At 45.1% G+C, this 16513-nt stretch overlaps 1 protein-coding gene across 1 annotated transcript; it reads right to left on the reverse strand.

Moving 5' to 3' along the window:
* Positions 1-476: 476 nt before the first annotated feature.
* Positions 477-11153, reverse strand: LOC135822686 (phosphatidylinositol 4-kinase type 2-beta-like). Its single transcript, XM_065335507.1, has 9 exons — positions 10764-11153; positions 8817-9017; positions 8013-8144; positions 7457-7610; positions 6003-6103; positions 4317-4425; positions 3758-3891; positions 3174-3233; positions 477-1883 (listed from the first exon to the last, which is right to left on the reverse strand). The coding sequence occupies exons 1-9, from the start codon at positions 11013-11015 to the stop codon at positions 1740-1742; spliced, it is 1287 nt and encodes a 428-aa protein (XP_065191579.1). The 5' UTR covers positions 11016-11153; the 3' UTR covers positions 477-1739.
* Between the last annotated feature and the right edge of the window lie 5360 nt (positions 11154-16513).

The following is a 16513-nucleotide window of genomic DNA, read 5'->3' on the forward strand; positions in this document are numbered from 1 at the left end:
TCGTAGAGACTCAGTCACCGAGTCTGCCAGTGCAGTGCTGCATGCTGCTGCTGTGGCCTGTGTGAGTGTGACAGCTGTGCAGCCTAACTACAGTCAGTGTGGCAGTAGTCAAGTAGATCTACATGACTGTACATGACTGTCTCTGTAGATCTATCACAATCATCACACGCACACAGGCAGTCAGGGATCATCTTGCAAAACTGCTTTTCATCCGTACAACTACAAGAAAAACTGCCTCGTGTTGGGGGTTTGTATCCCAGGAGTTTGGACAATGACTATGTGACATGACACATACAATACAATGTCATCATCTATGACAGTATGTGCTAAGTGAAAAAAGGCCCAAGAAAAAGGGCCCAAGGGATTTGCTCTTGTTCCCTGCAGTGCAGAAAGCAACGCTTTCAACTGCGGGTACTAAAAGAGGAAAAGAAGGGGTCATGCACTCTTGGAGATTGTACCACTCAGGAATCATGTAGTACTGGAGACATAGGCATAATTATAATGACTGTAGACTTCATTTCAGTAAATGTGCGATCCCAATAAGGTCGTATAATCAGGCGAAGGCATGTTTTCTAAGAAGAATATAATAGACCATACTCCTGGCCTGGAACAACGCAAAAATCCATTGACAGTGTCATAAACCAGATGACATTGAGATAGTGCAAGGAAACGACAATGCAAACGTAAAGGCAGTTACACTAGTGCAGCTTGGCTGTCTCCTCAGTGGGCAGACCATGGGAGGGTGGCTGTACAGTATAAAAAAGCCTAGCTGCTGTGCCACGGATATAAAGAAAGTCTGGCCATGACACAGAAGATGTCCAGAAGCAGAATAGAGATAATCACCGGTGCTGCCAGCGCATTGTGTGACAATCATCGCATTGAAGATAACGCTAGTGTTGAACTGAGCAAACTTGTGTATTTTAAAAGATGAAACATTATCATAGTGCAGTGCACCTTTGATAAACTTATCAAGCACTGTTGGCCAGCTCAGTGCGAAGAGCGAGTTAAAACATATATAATAAAAATGCCAAAGAGGACAGGCAATAAAAGCAATGTCTAGTGGACGAGCACGCACAAAGCAGCATGCACAAAGCAGCACGCACAAAGGTTATGCAATAATTATGGGATTGCTAGCTTAGCAACTTCAGCAGGAACGGAGCATTTTATGGCCATCGGCAAGTTTGTATTGAAATAGGGTGTCTTTTGGAAAATGAGAACCACAAAATGAACTCTGTGTGAAATGAACAAAGAGCTGGGGGGGGGCAAGCTTCCACTTGGCAAGCGAATACGACGGTCAGAGCACTCTATCTGCAGGTATGAGTTGAAATCGTCCTGGAGAGAGCAATTATGCGGTCATTGGGAACACTGACTGGGCAATGCCAACTGTATCACCATAAGCAGTAGCAGCACCAGCAACTCGACTGCACCTGAATCCGTGTAGCATATTGGCCAGTGCCAACCGAGCATGTACGGTAGAAGGCGAAACAGATCTAAGTTAGTCGCCAGGTTCACCGTGGCTTCACAGGCAGCTGAAGTAGAAGCCCATAGAATCCTGTTCCCAGATGCCCGCTGTCCACTAGCTGCAGATGCTTGGAAGAGTGGAATAACTGATACATTTTACCAGTAAGTACGACCTTGCAGGTTTGCACAAGCAGCAGCAGCAGCGGCAGTAGTAGTGATGGAAGCAGCAGCAGCAAGCGCACGTAGAGGGGTGCTAGGCGGTGCACAATTCGTGAGGACTACCAACAACTGAAGACGGGAGTACGCAGATGAATCTTGGCTTCGCCAGTCACAGCACTCTCCCGGTCCACTGTACAACTGGCCAGATGTACCAGCTGCCATGGTGACATCCTGTCTCGAAATGCCTTCTCTAAATTCAAGATCTGCAAGCAAGAAAGGCAAACACATAGTGACATACATACCGGTATGACTGCTACGTAACGCTGCTCTCCCTTCCACACTCTGTCCACCATCTACTGAAGTACTTATTGTAGGAACAAAACAATGTGAAACTCTCCTTCAAGCCCAGTAAACCTCAGGTTCTAAGCCTGGAATTACAGCAAACACGTTGCTAACAGCTTGTGTTCCAAGTGACTTGTGCTGAGCTGAGCGAGCAGTCCAGTGTTGCCACCCACCCATGTTTGTACCTCCATACCGCCAGGGGCAGTAAAAATCAGTACTTCAGTATAACGTACCGCCAGGGACCGTAAAACCAGTACTGAATACAACATCCCTCAAGGGACCGTACAATCAGTACTTCAGCACAACGTACCTCCAGAGACGGTAAAATCAGTACTTCAGTATTCGTACATGTACCTCCAATGGGTCAAGGGCAGGAAAATCAATACTTCAGTAAAACATACTTAGGGCCTGGCCACACATGCACTGGGGTTCCGCTTCGGCGAGGTTCTGCAGCGGCGAGACTGGTGCCTCTCCAGCGGAACCACGTGCGTATGGTCACATATGACAGACAGGGCAAGCTCGTATATCGGCGGAAAAATGAGAGTGCAGTGGACTGTGGTGCATACAGTACGGAAAATAGACCAGGTCAATGACTACCTGCCACGCATTTTTGCTGCATGGACATATTACGCATTAATTTCTCGTAGCAAGTCCATATGCAGCAGCCCGTGGTGTATTCCGCTGAAGCGAAACCGCAGAAGCGAGAGTGCCGCTCCCAAAATTTTGGAGGCAGCTGATCTGAGTTTCTATGTCGCAACCGAGTCCTCAAAAGAAGTACTTTACATCGAAAGCAAAGAGAAAAGTCATATCTAGGGTACTTTATACTGAACTGCAGTTCTTCTCAATCACTGCAGTTACTCTCAATCACCCAAACGTCTGCTGATCTGTTGTTAGCATACGCAGCACAGAAGCTACAGGCAGATCCAATGAGGCCTTTCGCATCATTCCTCTTCGTAATCGGTACATTGGTGGTATAAGCAGGAGCAGCAAACAAGTGCTGTTATCTAGCTTTCTACGCAGTTAAGCAGTGACATATTGGCGCCGGAGCACCAGCGCCATCAGAATGACTTATCTCGACACAGGAATCACTGTCTCGCCTAACAGCTACCATGATCTCTGGCGTTGGGCTTTCCAAAGGTCCAAGGTGTGTGATTGCTGTTTCGAAGGGAGATGAAAATAATTAAAGGAAAACGATATAATTATGTCCATACCTGACCACGCATGACAGACATCTGCTGTTGAAACAAGCCTGGACTGTAGCTGGTATCAATCTAGGTCACACAGCAGCGGTGCATCATAGACACAAAGAAGCAAACAGCACATAGCTTACCAGCTTCAAAAGAACCACATGTACAATGGATATACAGATGCGCCTACTGAAATCCGACCGAGACTCCCCCCCCCCCCCCCCGGACCAGTTCCGATTACACCACTCTACTTGTACATGTGTACGTCCAGCCGCATTCGTACCACTTCCCGGGCGTCAAGGGCCGTGCAAAGAAGTTGAGACCAAAGAGAATGATGTATTTTCTTGCGCATGCTTGTATGTATGAAGTGACGTAATAGGAGTCAGGTCGCTACAGTACTCCCCCAAGCTGAGGGAGACAAGCATGCATTTTGGGTGGGATTTCACCGAGCACAACTGTCCATGTGTATGAACATGCATGCAGATAGGCACTGTTGCCTCCCCCCCCCCCACACACACACACCACCACCACCACCATGCAGGCTGCGGGGGAAGTCAACAATGCGAGAAAGAAGACCAAAAATACAAGCAATCTACAAACTCGCCTACCTTGAACAGAGCCTGGAGTTCCTCCACCAACTCGTCCACGAATTTATGTGACGAAATTTTCGGAAGAATCCAATCGATTGTTGCTTTGCTAAACGGCTTTTTTGCTTGTGGCAGCCAAGCCCAATGGTAGGGAACTTTCCAGTCACATACAAAAAACACAGAGAGAGAGAGAGAGAGAGAGAGAGAGAGAGAGAGAGAGAGAGAGAGAGAGAGAGAGAGAGAGAGAGAGAGAGAGAGAGAGAGAGAGAGAGAGAGATACAACAGTAAGTAGCCGAACTACACAACAGGAACAAGATTTGATACTGATGAATGCTAACGTTTCGACCGTACCGGTCTTCTTCAGAATAATGTTGATAATGGGGGACGACACAGTATACATGTAGGAGGAGAGGACATGTACCAAAACTGGCATGATGGTATCAGACAGACAGAGAATAAATGAGTGAGAGAGAGAGAGAGAGAGAGAGAGAGAGAGAGAGAGAGAGAGAGAGAAAGAGTGCATGTGTGCGTGTGTGCGTGCGTGTGCATGCCAGAGAAAATCAAATAAGATGAAACTTACATGCCCGCCAAGAGTCAGGGTGCTTGAAGGGGAATGCCAGCCCATTGTCTATTGCTGCCACAGAGATAGCACCGTGCGAAACCATGCAGTAATCAATGTCATCCTCATCCTGCACAACATGCAACAAGATTGGCACAGCAATCGCTTAAAGGCACAACCGACAATTGAAGTTATTAACCCTTTATGTACGGAAAAAATGTACGCAGACTGAATTTGACCTCGACTCATCTCAAATTGCACAATTCTCCGGTTCATAACTTAAGTCTCCTTTCGCGGATTTTTACGATTTTGGGCTTCCTGGAAAGCTCGTCGCAAGAGAAACACACTGAGCCCACACTTGCCACCACGAAGGTCAAAACGCCAGTGCTACAGCCCAGCGTCTTAGTTGCAAAGCCAGTATTCCGACAAAGTCCTCCTGTGACAGCCATTTCGCTCTCCTTGCTCGTAACAACTTCAACTTTTTTTACAAACAGCCACGAGTCCGTTTTGCCATTTTTAACGCGTTTCCACGTCACTGCATCCCCAGGAAGATTGGGAAATCCCTCATTCAAATCTGCGCACACGGCTATTGAGCAACATTTGCCGTGGCTCCACTTTCGAGCTTCGTAACTCTGGAACCGCGTATCGGAGCACTTTCGCGTTTGTTTCAATGGACAGCTGGGAGTTTTCTCTTCGACCTACATATTTTAGTTTTTGGAAATAACACAGAAATGACTGAGTTACGATCGATTGAAATTTTTGAAAAGTTGTATTGTATACTATAAGCATAGCAGTGAATGAAAAATAGCAGCAGTAATACATACCGTATTTTACCGGTTGTAAGTCGACCTTTTATAACTAAAAATAGAAGTAGAAAGGGTGGGGGTCGACTTACAACTGGGATTCGACTTATAACCGGGAACTATCAGTATCTTACAAAAAATGACCTGCACTGCATGCACGAGTGCACCATGTGTACACATTTTGCCAGTTTATTGGCCTTTCTCAAGGATTGGGACATTATACCCTCCAATATATTGACCTTTGATAAATACCCACACTCATTAGTGGCCACACCATCAACAGTATCAAATTCAAATAAACTTGCTTGACTCAATAAATACCGCTGTACTTTTCCATGCAGCACTGCACTTTTCTCTAAAAAGGAGTATTTTATAAACAGTATTTATTGGGAATAGTGGTATTTTATAAACAGTACGGTATTTATTGGCTTTTGGGCCAATAAATACTGTTTATAAAATACCACTAAGGCCAATAAATACTGTTTATAAAATACTCCTTTTTAGGGAAAGCGAAGGTCAACATATTATGTATAATAAATGTAGTAGCCTCAGGATTTATTGCAATTACATACCAGTTATAAAAACCTTGGGGGACCTCGGTTTTTATACTGGTATGTAATTGCAATAAATCCTTCGGCTCCACATTTATTATATACATAAGGAATGTTTACATGAATTGTTGGTGTGTTAGTAGCAGGGAGTGGTTAGTAGTGCTATTTTTGGTGAAAACTTCAAAACGCAGAATTGAGACCTCCGGATAAGGGGGTCCACCTATAACCGGGGTCGACTTACAACCGGTAAAATACGGTAATAAAAATATGTTCAAGACGGCTTTAAAAAAAAGAGAGCAGAAACAAATTCTCCTTATAGAGGACTTCAAGTAAGATAGAAAATGTGGACCTACCGGGGAGACTTCATGCAGCTCAGTACCCCTGTCCTCAGGATCGGAAACCGTTGTTGATCTTGCTCTCTCATAGCGAATAAGCCAGTTATCGTTTCCTCGATCTAAAATTCGAAACAAGACCGCACAAATGTCACATGTATAAAAAGTTGAATAGGCACGCAAGTCGGGATGACGGTTTTGAGTGGAAATACAACAATTGCAGGCCGGTGGTCTATTGGTTGTTTAAACTACAATAGAACTCGTGAAGTGTGGACGCTGATGAGCTGTAAATTTGCTTAGTATAGCGTGCACGTGCTAACTGCTGAGATGTGCAAGCCATTATACGATGCACTGCTCAGCATGGGGTTTCCCCCATAAGTTTGTGCACAAATTCATTCAGAATACACATGCTAAGACCTACAGACGTTTGATAACTGTTACACTCGTCAGCCCGCCCAGTGATCAGCTGGCCTCGCATACCACATACATGTAGATGTACACCCATTGTTACCAGTCACTTGACAAGGCATTGCATACACCACTTGAGTGTTAGTTTGTGTGGCCGAGGTGTGCAAATCAAAAGCTGGCCGTTGATCAGTGACTTGCTGCTGCTGTTGCCTGGCCGCTGCTGCCCGGCCTTGCAACAGCAAACATGCAGCGATGGCAACAAGGGGAGCATACTCTCGCCTTGTGGGCCGTATTTGCGTACATGAAATTCAAAATTCCTATGGGATGTGTACATTGGTGGTGAGACATGCACGGGAAACCCAAGCTACACTAGCCTACAGTGGAGGCGCTTTCCGTCACCATATGATCATATGATCTTCGTTTACACTCTACTCTGACTAGTGGTACAGTACAGCTATTGTCGTGGACATGGAACTCCAGTCGGAGGTCAAGCGGCCCCAGGGCGCTGGCCATGCAGCCGTGTATAGTACGAAGTAGTAGCTGTGAACGACATCACCTCACAGCATGCTAGCAGGCGTCTGGCGTGTTCAGCTCAACGCTTCACCGCATGCAATGAGTTACTAGTACGTTCTGTACGCACTAGGGGCGTCGACCCCGGTCATTCGACCGGGTTTCCATGTTCACGACAGTAGGTATAAACTATAAACGCCTGTAATGAGCTGAGTCTGAACTTGTGGCTATGTAATGCAGGCAGCACGCAATACCAGAACTCATATGTAGAGTAGCATACTCTGGGGGGTATGGACTCATGATAGTTGATACTACACTAGTATAGTGCTGCTCAATGCCACGCCGGCAGCTGTGTAGCCCTAGACCTGCAAGCACTGGTGCAGTGTCCCCAAGCACTGGTGCAGTGTACCCAAGTGTGGATACGAAGTAATATGTAAGCATGTTTTCCATACACACAGGGGAAAGTAGGCTCATGAGAGTTTCATCGTGCAGGTGGAATGCAAGTGAGAAAAAGGAGTGTCCACAGCTGAAGTGCATGTACACCGTGAGCGTCTTACCTGTGTTGCGAATAATGTAATCCAAGCAGACTAGCTTCTCGAAGAGCAGTTGAAAATTATTGGAAATCTCAGTACTAAGTGGCTCACTATCAAACTGTCTCAGCCAGTACTCAGCATCACGGTACCCTTTGACAAATAGCTGAAATGAACCCTCCTGCCGCAAACAATCAAGCCATGTGAAAACAGAAATTCACGTCAAGCCGACCAATAGTACAGAGATTACTCGTGTCAGCCTGCTAACTTGCCAACAGAAGTGAGTAACGGTAGCAACACTATATAAAGTGGCAATGCCATTGCAATAACAAGCTGAAAGCACATTCAAACATGACTCCTGTGTTCAACAGCAGGCACAATTGCAGTGAGCTCCTTTAGTAAACCTCCGAGTGATAGCGGGGAAAACTTGGTCAGCCTGCGTTGCAGTCATGAACACATGAGTTTGCGCACTCGGGTGTTTTTAGATCGTTTGCTTGTTTGTGCATGTGTGTTACGTGAACAAACGGCAACAGACAAAACAAAGGCAAGCATAACATGTGAAAGAATCAACGTTCTAGCTCACCTTCAATGGAAGGCCAGTCTTGACATGATGGCGTATTCGGCTTGGTAGCGTCTCTGATGCAAGCTGACGAGCACCGGTTGCTGCCCGGTCAAAGGTGGAGTAGTGAAATGATCCACTAGCCAAATACACAACCTACACGCCGGCATGCACATGCACATACACACGCGTGCACACACGCGTGCACACACACACACACACACACACACACACACACGCGTGCACACACACACATACGCACACACACACATGAACACATGAACACACATAAGAATGCATGCACACATGCACACAAGCACACACAGACATGCACACACAATTTTAACAAATACAGCTTTCAGACCTTTAAAACCCTTGGATCGACCATCAGTGAAGGCAATGCAAGCAAACTATGTCAGGCTGGAACAGCACCAATCAATGCCTTGCAATGCTGAAGAGTTTACCACTACTAATACGGCCTGGACTAAGTGGTCTTACACCACATAGCTTGTAGACATTACACATGCCACACCACTATGCATGCACTGGATGTTGGTAGCACCCAGGATGGAAAGAGCAAAAGAGAAAGACGGGGTTTCACCGGGAAGAGAATCCGTAACCTCTCGACTAAAATCGAATAAACAATTGTACCATTTGGTTCATGCACGTGCGCACGCACACACACACACACACACACACACACACACACACACACACACACACACACACATACACACACACACACACACACACACACACACACACACATACACACCATACAAGTACACACACGTCCACACACACACTTGTACAAAAAGGAACCCTCACCTTCGTTGTTGGCACAATATCTAGACCAAGTTTCTCGTCCACTATGCTTGCTCCGGCTTCTGATAGGTACCCGAGGTTGGGCACAAGACAGCCTCGTCCAAACGTGCAAGGACAGCAATGTTTCTGCAACCACTTCGTCCACTTGGGATTTGCAGCACCATATGGCTCTTCATCGCGGGGCTTGAAAACACCCACAGTTTCCTGACACACATACAGCATAAGCAAGGAAGGTCAGAAACACCAATAGATTATGCAATGCAACCAGAACATAGCGATGGGCACATATTGCCGCTTCTGTGTACCGCCTACTGAGCGGATTTATAGGTGTGTGGACACAAATGAATTTTTTTGTTCAAAATTCTCAGTTTGCATTGAGTAGTTTCAGGGGGGTTTTCCGAGCTGTCTAGCGTGAAAATTACACTTAGGGCGCGTTTGGTTGGTACAACCTAGAACAGGATTCACCAGAACAGCGCGTTTGGTTGGGACTGCACCTGTTCTGGGTCGGCCAGAACATGATCTGCTTGCTCCGGCCTCGAGGCCGGAGCAGACCGAGCAGTTTCACTTTTCACAGTGAAACCTGGCGGGAACATCGATTTTGGTCCCAAATGATCACGTGCATACGCTTTTGGGTTGGACTCTCGTTGTACCGTACAAAGTGACCATGGTGACCCGTACACATTTTGAAGAATGCGCCAAGTTTGGCACACTTTTTCACAAAAATGTGCTCTGTTTCTGGAGTACCGTTTGGTTGGCACGAGGCTGCTCCATGAGCACCAGCTGCTCGATCTTGTTCTAGATCGTACCAACCAAACGCACCCTTAGAGATAGTGAAGATGAGAGGCGGATAATTTGTGACATGAAGCAGCGCGGCATGTCCTACCAAGAGATTCTTGAGGCAACGGGCCAGAATACTGTAATTTCACAAATTTTCAGTGTACTTTTATTTTCGGTACTTTCGGTGCGTTTGTTTCATACCTAAAATTGCAATACACCGAATAAACACTAACACACAATCATAATCCAATAGGGAACTGCTTCTCTGTACCGAAAATTTCTGTTCACCTAACCTGGCCTGTTGCCCTCATACCGAAAATATTGAGCACCGAAAATTTCTGAAATTAGAGTAAGTCATTTGTGAAGCGATGGCTGAGGAGAGGAAGGAAGCTTTGCTGATGCCCCAGAAAGTGGCAGGCCTATAAAGTTGAGCGGTGCTGCCAAGCAGTCAATCTCGAAGCAGACGAAGGGCAAGTGGGGTGCATCTCAAGGAAGACCGCTAAAAAAACTCAGGATAAACAACGTAGTGGATGTGTATGAGTCGACCGGGCGCAGATATGTTAGAAGCAAGCCTTGGGGACCTAAAGCCTATCGCCAGCCGCGCGAACCCTTGCTATCAGCGCGCAACAAAGAGAATCGTCATCGTGTTTGTCAGGCGCTAAAAGACCAGGGTTATCACCGGGACACGTCAGCAGGGAAGAAGCTGGGGAACAACATAATGTTCACTGATGAGTCGCCTATACACCTGTTCCCCAAACACAACTGCCAGAACCATGTGATAAGGACAGAATGACCCCAGCTCCATTCCGGCGCCCTCAACTAGCACGCCCTTGACGCCCTGGAAGTGGCACAAATGCGGCTGGACCGTACACATGTACAAATACAATGATGTAATCGGAACTGGTCCAGGGCGCCAGCTTTGCACTTCGGGTCGGATTTCAGTGAGCGCAACTGTATGTGAGGAAGTACGGTAAGTAAATTGCTGTCGTTGTGTGGCGCTATCTGCAGCCCTTATACTCTTCATAGCTCGTTCACAGAAATAAAAATTATTGTTTCCTCGCCGACATTATACATTCACATCTACATTTTTGCAGTTTTTTTTGTAGCATTGGTCGCAATTCGATACAATTGAAATGGCATCCATTCCCATGACAGATAGCAAAAGCAACCTACCCTATTCACATCTTTGGCAAAATAACTTCCACTGCTTCCCTGGGCGATTCTCTCAGGTAGAATTCCGTCCTCGATTGCCTTCTCCACATTTCGTACAATAGCTGTAAATGCTTCGTCCGGGAATTCGTTCAGGACACTGACCTGGCTGATGACACTCGGCGTCTTGTTCAAAAGGGGCAATTTCTCATTTCTTGTTGTTCGATTGATAACGTCAGGATTGGGAACTATACTGTCGGGCTGGTTAGATGCCATAATTCATGGCAAAGAGAAACTATCACTTAGTGTATAAGTATTGGCCGAGGGACTGCAGTTGAAACAAGGGGCACGATCGTATCAACAGGTCATACTGAAGCCAGTGAAGGAAAATGTTTCTTTCACAGTTTTATTTCCACGATGAACAGCACACAGCTACACTACAGACTGCATGCACTGTGCAGTGCAGACTGGCGTGCAGCTGGCTCGGGCAGTCGGGGAAACTACCCTTTGCGAGGGGGGGGGGGGGCTCACACTATGAAGTCACCACTGCACTCACACTAAAAAATAGAAACTGTTCGCTGTGTAGAAGCAAGAGTCCATAAAACACTGTTCAGCCGTAGTGGGTTTGATTTTCATGGTTTTTTCGTTGGAACCAGGGATCCCAGGAGTAGTACTCGTAGACCTACAATGTTGTACTACCGGTACATAGTCATTAGCTACCTGGTTGGCAGGAACAGGGGAATGAAACGTTAATTTTACTATTGTAGGGATCCGGGACTGACCGGGAGTCCATAATAATTATGGTCATTCATTTTCTTTTGAAAAAATTTACCTTTCATTCCAACTCCAACCAGGGAGGGAGTACATTGTAGTACAATACTACCAGTAGTCCCTCATTCCAACGGAAACCCATGAAATCAAACCTTCTACGGCTGAACAGCGCTTTGTGGACTCTTGGCTTGCTTCTACATGTACAGTCAGACCTCGTTTATCCGGTCCTCGTTTATCCGGATCCCTCGCCATCCAGTAGAAAATGGTTGGTTACCGATTTACAGCATATGCCATGCACATATACAGTATGTGTGTTCGATTATCCGGTTCAATCGCCTATCCGGATATTTTTCTGGAAAACGGATGTGTGCGGTTATGCGAGGTTTGGGTTTGGTTTGGTTTGGTTTTTATTATTTCGGTTCGTTGCCTCAACAGTACAAAGTACAAATATCAAGAGGGACGAACGAAAAGAGAAAATAAAACAGAGCAGAGAGGAAGATGCAACTGAAAGGAAAGAAAAACAGAGAGAAACGGAGAAGGAATATGGACTGGGCGGATTCATGAACCATTACTAGAGAGAAACGGAGAAGGAATGAGGTCTGACTGTACATGAACAGTTTTATTTCTACTGTCAAGACAGTCACTTTATTTTTTACCACAAAATAGAAAGCTTCTTTTACGGGCAAACAGAAAATAACCAATTGCGAAAGGATTGGACACAAGCTGAATATAATTATAATAAATTCATAGATGTACATCGTGATGGAGGTAGCGATTTCGGCGATGATAACATTGCGTCAAGTCAAGTCGGCGGAAAAGCATGAGCTCCGGTATGGGGAGCAAACACCTTTCCTATCATGATGGACTTCGAAATAAACCGGAACCAACATAACTTGTCAAACCATGGAAACAGAAGAAAAGGGAAGTATAGGGGCAGCACAACCGGTCAGGTTGGTAAGGCCAGGGCACCAACTCCTTGGCTTTACTGCCAAGAAGGTTATGTACATGTACATGTACCCGCCACATCATACCCGAGTATGACGAAAGACTAAGTCTTTGGTACGGCCTGATCCATCAAAATCTGCTCCTGCCGGCACATACCATATTTTCCGGTGCATTAGCCGCACTTTAAAAAGCGCATAGAAAACTCAAAAATTGCCCCTGCGGCTTAGACTCTGAGTGCTGCATGTGAATCGACCAGCGCTACTGTACTCCCTGCATACACTACAACTTGTGACATCATCAGGGAGGCATTCAACTATTTTTCATGTACTAGTATATGTACTGCAATCCATCATTGTACTAGTGCACATGTTTTCAGCTCTGAGTGAAGTACAAACCAGGCAACTTTGTAGATTTTCAGTCATGCCTTTCATTATTAACCATTCATAAGAATCATAATGTCTACAGTCAACTTCGCTAATAACGACTGCGGATATAATGACAATTCGCGAATAACGACAGAATTTCCATGCCCAGAGCAAAGTCCCATGTAACTGTGATACATATAAACAAGAGTACATAACCAAGAGTGTGCAACTCGATGATCCCCCAGCCCACGGCGGAATTTTGTTATGACATCAGTCTTTGGCGGCTGTTTGGCTCGCTGATGCCATCATGCGTAGCCAGAGATCAAAGTACAAAGAATTTGTGCATCTCAGCTACGGTAGTCGAAGCAGAACAACGGACGATAGATCGATGTGTCCTGGACCTGGTGAACTCTCACCGTATTTACAAAAAAAATGTGCGGGAAAGCATACGCACTGGATCATACTTCAGCCAAAGAATGACGCAATAAAAAAATTCCGCCGTGGGTGAACCCATCGCAGCTCGAGATAGGAGTTGCACACTCTTGGTTATGTACTCTTGATATAATGAGACTTTGGGTATAACGACACTTCGTGAACAAGGACACTTTTCTGATGCCCCGCCGAGTGTCATTTTTTTTTAAAGCGAAGTTGACTGTAGTATGGACCGATACCCATTGTTGAAGTCAGGTGGCCAAAAATTATAAGTCTGGCGTGCGGCTTATACACCGAATGTCAACAAAAATACGAATTTTGGACTCAAAAAGAGGGATGGAGCATTGGCACCAGTGCGGCTAACACACCCCGGAAAGTACGGTACACTGTAATTAGTGTCACGAGATCACTGCCTCAGCTGTAACAAGAGAAGCGGGGTCCAGCACTGGAGTCAATGGGCCCCCTGTTTAGTTTACAGTTATTCTTTCAAACTCTTGTCATGACACCGTAGAAGAAGGCACACAGCAGGATTCGGCCATGGAAATTCTGCACGCCACCATTGCACTCTGTGGTTTGCCACACACACACTTCCCACAACAGCAAGAGGTTCCTTCCGAGTACTGTGTAAAGTAACGTTGATTCGCCACGTCATGTCCCTTCCCCAGATGTTTTTTTCTTCCTCTGGAGCCGGGAATTAGACTCTGACTGAGTGCAGTACTATGTACAGCTACACGAAAGATCTCGGAGACTTTTCTAGCTGGATTGTGCACATTTTTCAATTCTTCATCCATAGGTAGACCTGCACTGGCACGTATTGTGTACCGTGAGCAGGCGACATGCGTTTTCAAAGTTTCAGCACTGTACCTTGTATACATGTTCATGTACGTTGAAGTCACTTCACAGGTACACTGAAATTGACTGTCGGGGGGGGGGGGGGCAGATATTAGCGAGTTTTTAGAACTTTGAGTGGAAGTTTTGTGGAACACTTGAGAAAAAATATTCATTCACGGTGTTGAAAAATTAAAAACAGATATTAGAGAGGGGCGGATACTTTACGGTACTGAAATAATTCCTTCCCTGATGAGGTCTCAATGACCAAAACAGCTGCCAGGAGTTATATCAGCACTCGGAAGGAACCCTTGCTGTTGTGGGATGTGTGTATGGTCGGCTTGAGAGCGAAAGTAGTGTGTAGTCAATCTACATCATGACAACTTGTGACATACTGGTATGTGAAATAAAGCCAATTCTAGTAAAAAAAAAAAAAAAAGGATACAATGTATCCTTTTTTTTTTTTTTTGATGTCATAAGGACCAAGGACACCTTATGAAGAGTTTTACTCACTTGGTGGAAACGATATGAATATTATGTTCGTCAATTCCTGGCAACTGTGAGGTGCCTGGGCCCGAAATCAGCACCAACCTCGGAGGGAGGAGGTTCCTCCAATATGCTGTACGGATTTTGTCATTTCTTTTTCAAGTTCTTTCATCATGATACCATACCACTACTACCACTACGGTCTTCAACTGAGTCTGCCGTGACTTCCAAAACTCTAACGTGACATGTACATGTATATCCAAATCAGTGTCGCCCTCAGTATAGGGCTTCATCAGGAACAGGAAGGATACGAAAAATGAAGCTGGGTCAGTTGAACTGTGGTGCATGTATATTATATTAGAACAACAGTGATGCAGTACTAGAGTCAACACATGCAGAATCTCACACATCACTGTGCCTGATAAGATCATCATCATTGTCACTGTTGCAAGAAGTACATGTATACACTCAGATACACACATTCTATGTATAACACATTGCATGTACCGTTATACCTCACTCCATATACACCCACACTCATATACCAGATCTCCCATGAAGTTTATAAATTTCCATATACACTGTTCAATATACACCACAAAGGAGGTATATACACCACTAAGGAGGTACTGTAAAAGCAGAAATTTTCGGTGGTGTAATATTTTCGGTATTCTCCAAAATTGGCGGTTCGGTAGAGGAAAATTTTCGGTAACCCGTTTTCCAAGTAAGTGTACCAGTACTACATGTATACAGTATCGGTTGTACCGAACTTTTCGGTGCGTTTTATTATCGGTAAAAATTGTCGGCACCGAAGTTACCGAAAATAAAACACCACCGAAATTTTCTGCTTTTACAGTATATACACCACTGAGGAAAACCATCAAAAAAACACTGAGGAGCTTTCTTTCTCTAAAAAGGAGTGAATATATTATAGCTTTCTTTCTCTAAAAAGGAGTGAATATAGCTTTCTTTCTCTAAAAAGCTATATTCACTCCTTTTTGCTCTTGAGCTTGCGCATGGAGAGGTATACATATATTATAACAAGGGACCTCGTGTATATCGAGAAATATCGACCAGTTATTTCTCGATATACACTCGGTCCCTTGTTATAATAATTATAATATTATACAGTGGTCCCTCTATAATCCGGCACCATTTGTGCCACGAAAATCTGCTGGATTAGGGAGGGTGCTGGATTAACAAATCTGATCTACTGCTGCAATGTGCATGAAGAGGACATTTGGCTACTGAAAATTGTGCCGGTTTATCGAGGGTGCTGGATTATAAAGTGCCGGATTAGAGAGGGACGACTGTACATATATGTAGTCTAGATATCAGGCTCAAGGAGCGGATTGCTGCGGACCGTCCAGCATGGAACGCACTGGTGAAGAGTGTTTGCCGCGGTGCACAGCCTCGTCACGAGTAGAAACAGCCATGGCACCCTTATAAACTCATAATAACAACCATTCTATAATAATATTACTATTTGAATCTAAAATAATTATCTGGAAACTCAACCTCATACATTTTAATCATCTGACCACCCATTGCCCATAAATGCTATATGAAAAGACAATAATGATGACGTTTTCCCAATGAGACCAGTTTTATGACGCTCCATGTTACTGAAGTATTAACTTTGATCATTGGTTTTGTAGAGCACCATTCTCTAGGAGATATCTACATCTGCTCTGTTTCAATGTCCAGCATAAGCAAACGTGTGGATCAAGCATAATTGCTTGGTTATCGCTGCCGCGGGAATGCGTATAATAATAATAGATCTCAAGGTGAGACTACAGTCTACATATCAATGGCAGGGAGGTGCAAAGACACACACAGCCTGCAAGGCTGATGAATTGACCGCCACTAATTTTAGCCCGGTATACATCACACAGCTGATTGAAGTGTTTTTTGTTCCAACACACACACACGACACACACACACACA

This window comes from Sycon ciliatum, chromosome 1 (genome assembly GCF_964019385.1).
Source record: "Sycon ciliatum chromosome 1, ocSycCili1.1, whole genome shotgun sequence".
NCBI lineage: Eukaryota > Metazoa > Porifera > Calcarea > Leucosolenida > Sycettidae > Sycon > Sycon ciliatum.

Coding starts and splice junctions, on each gene's coding strand:
- LOC135822686 (XM_065335507.1), bottom strand. CDS start 11,015: ATGGCATCTAACCAGCCCGACAGTATAGTTCCCAATCCTGACGTTATC. Junction 3,892..4,316: donor CCCTGACTCTTGGCGGGCAT/GTAAGTTTCATC, acceptor GTGACTGGAAAG/TTCCCTACCATTGGGCTTGG. Junction 1,884..3,173: donor TGTCTGTCATGCGTGGTCAG/GTATGGACATAA, acceptor TCTTGCTTGCAG/ATCTTGAATTTAGAGAAGGC.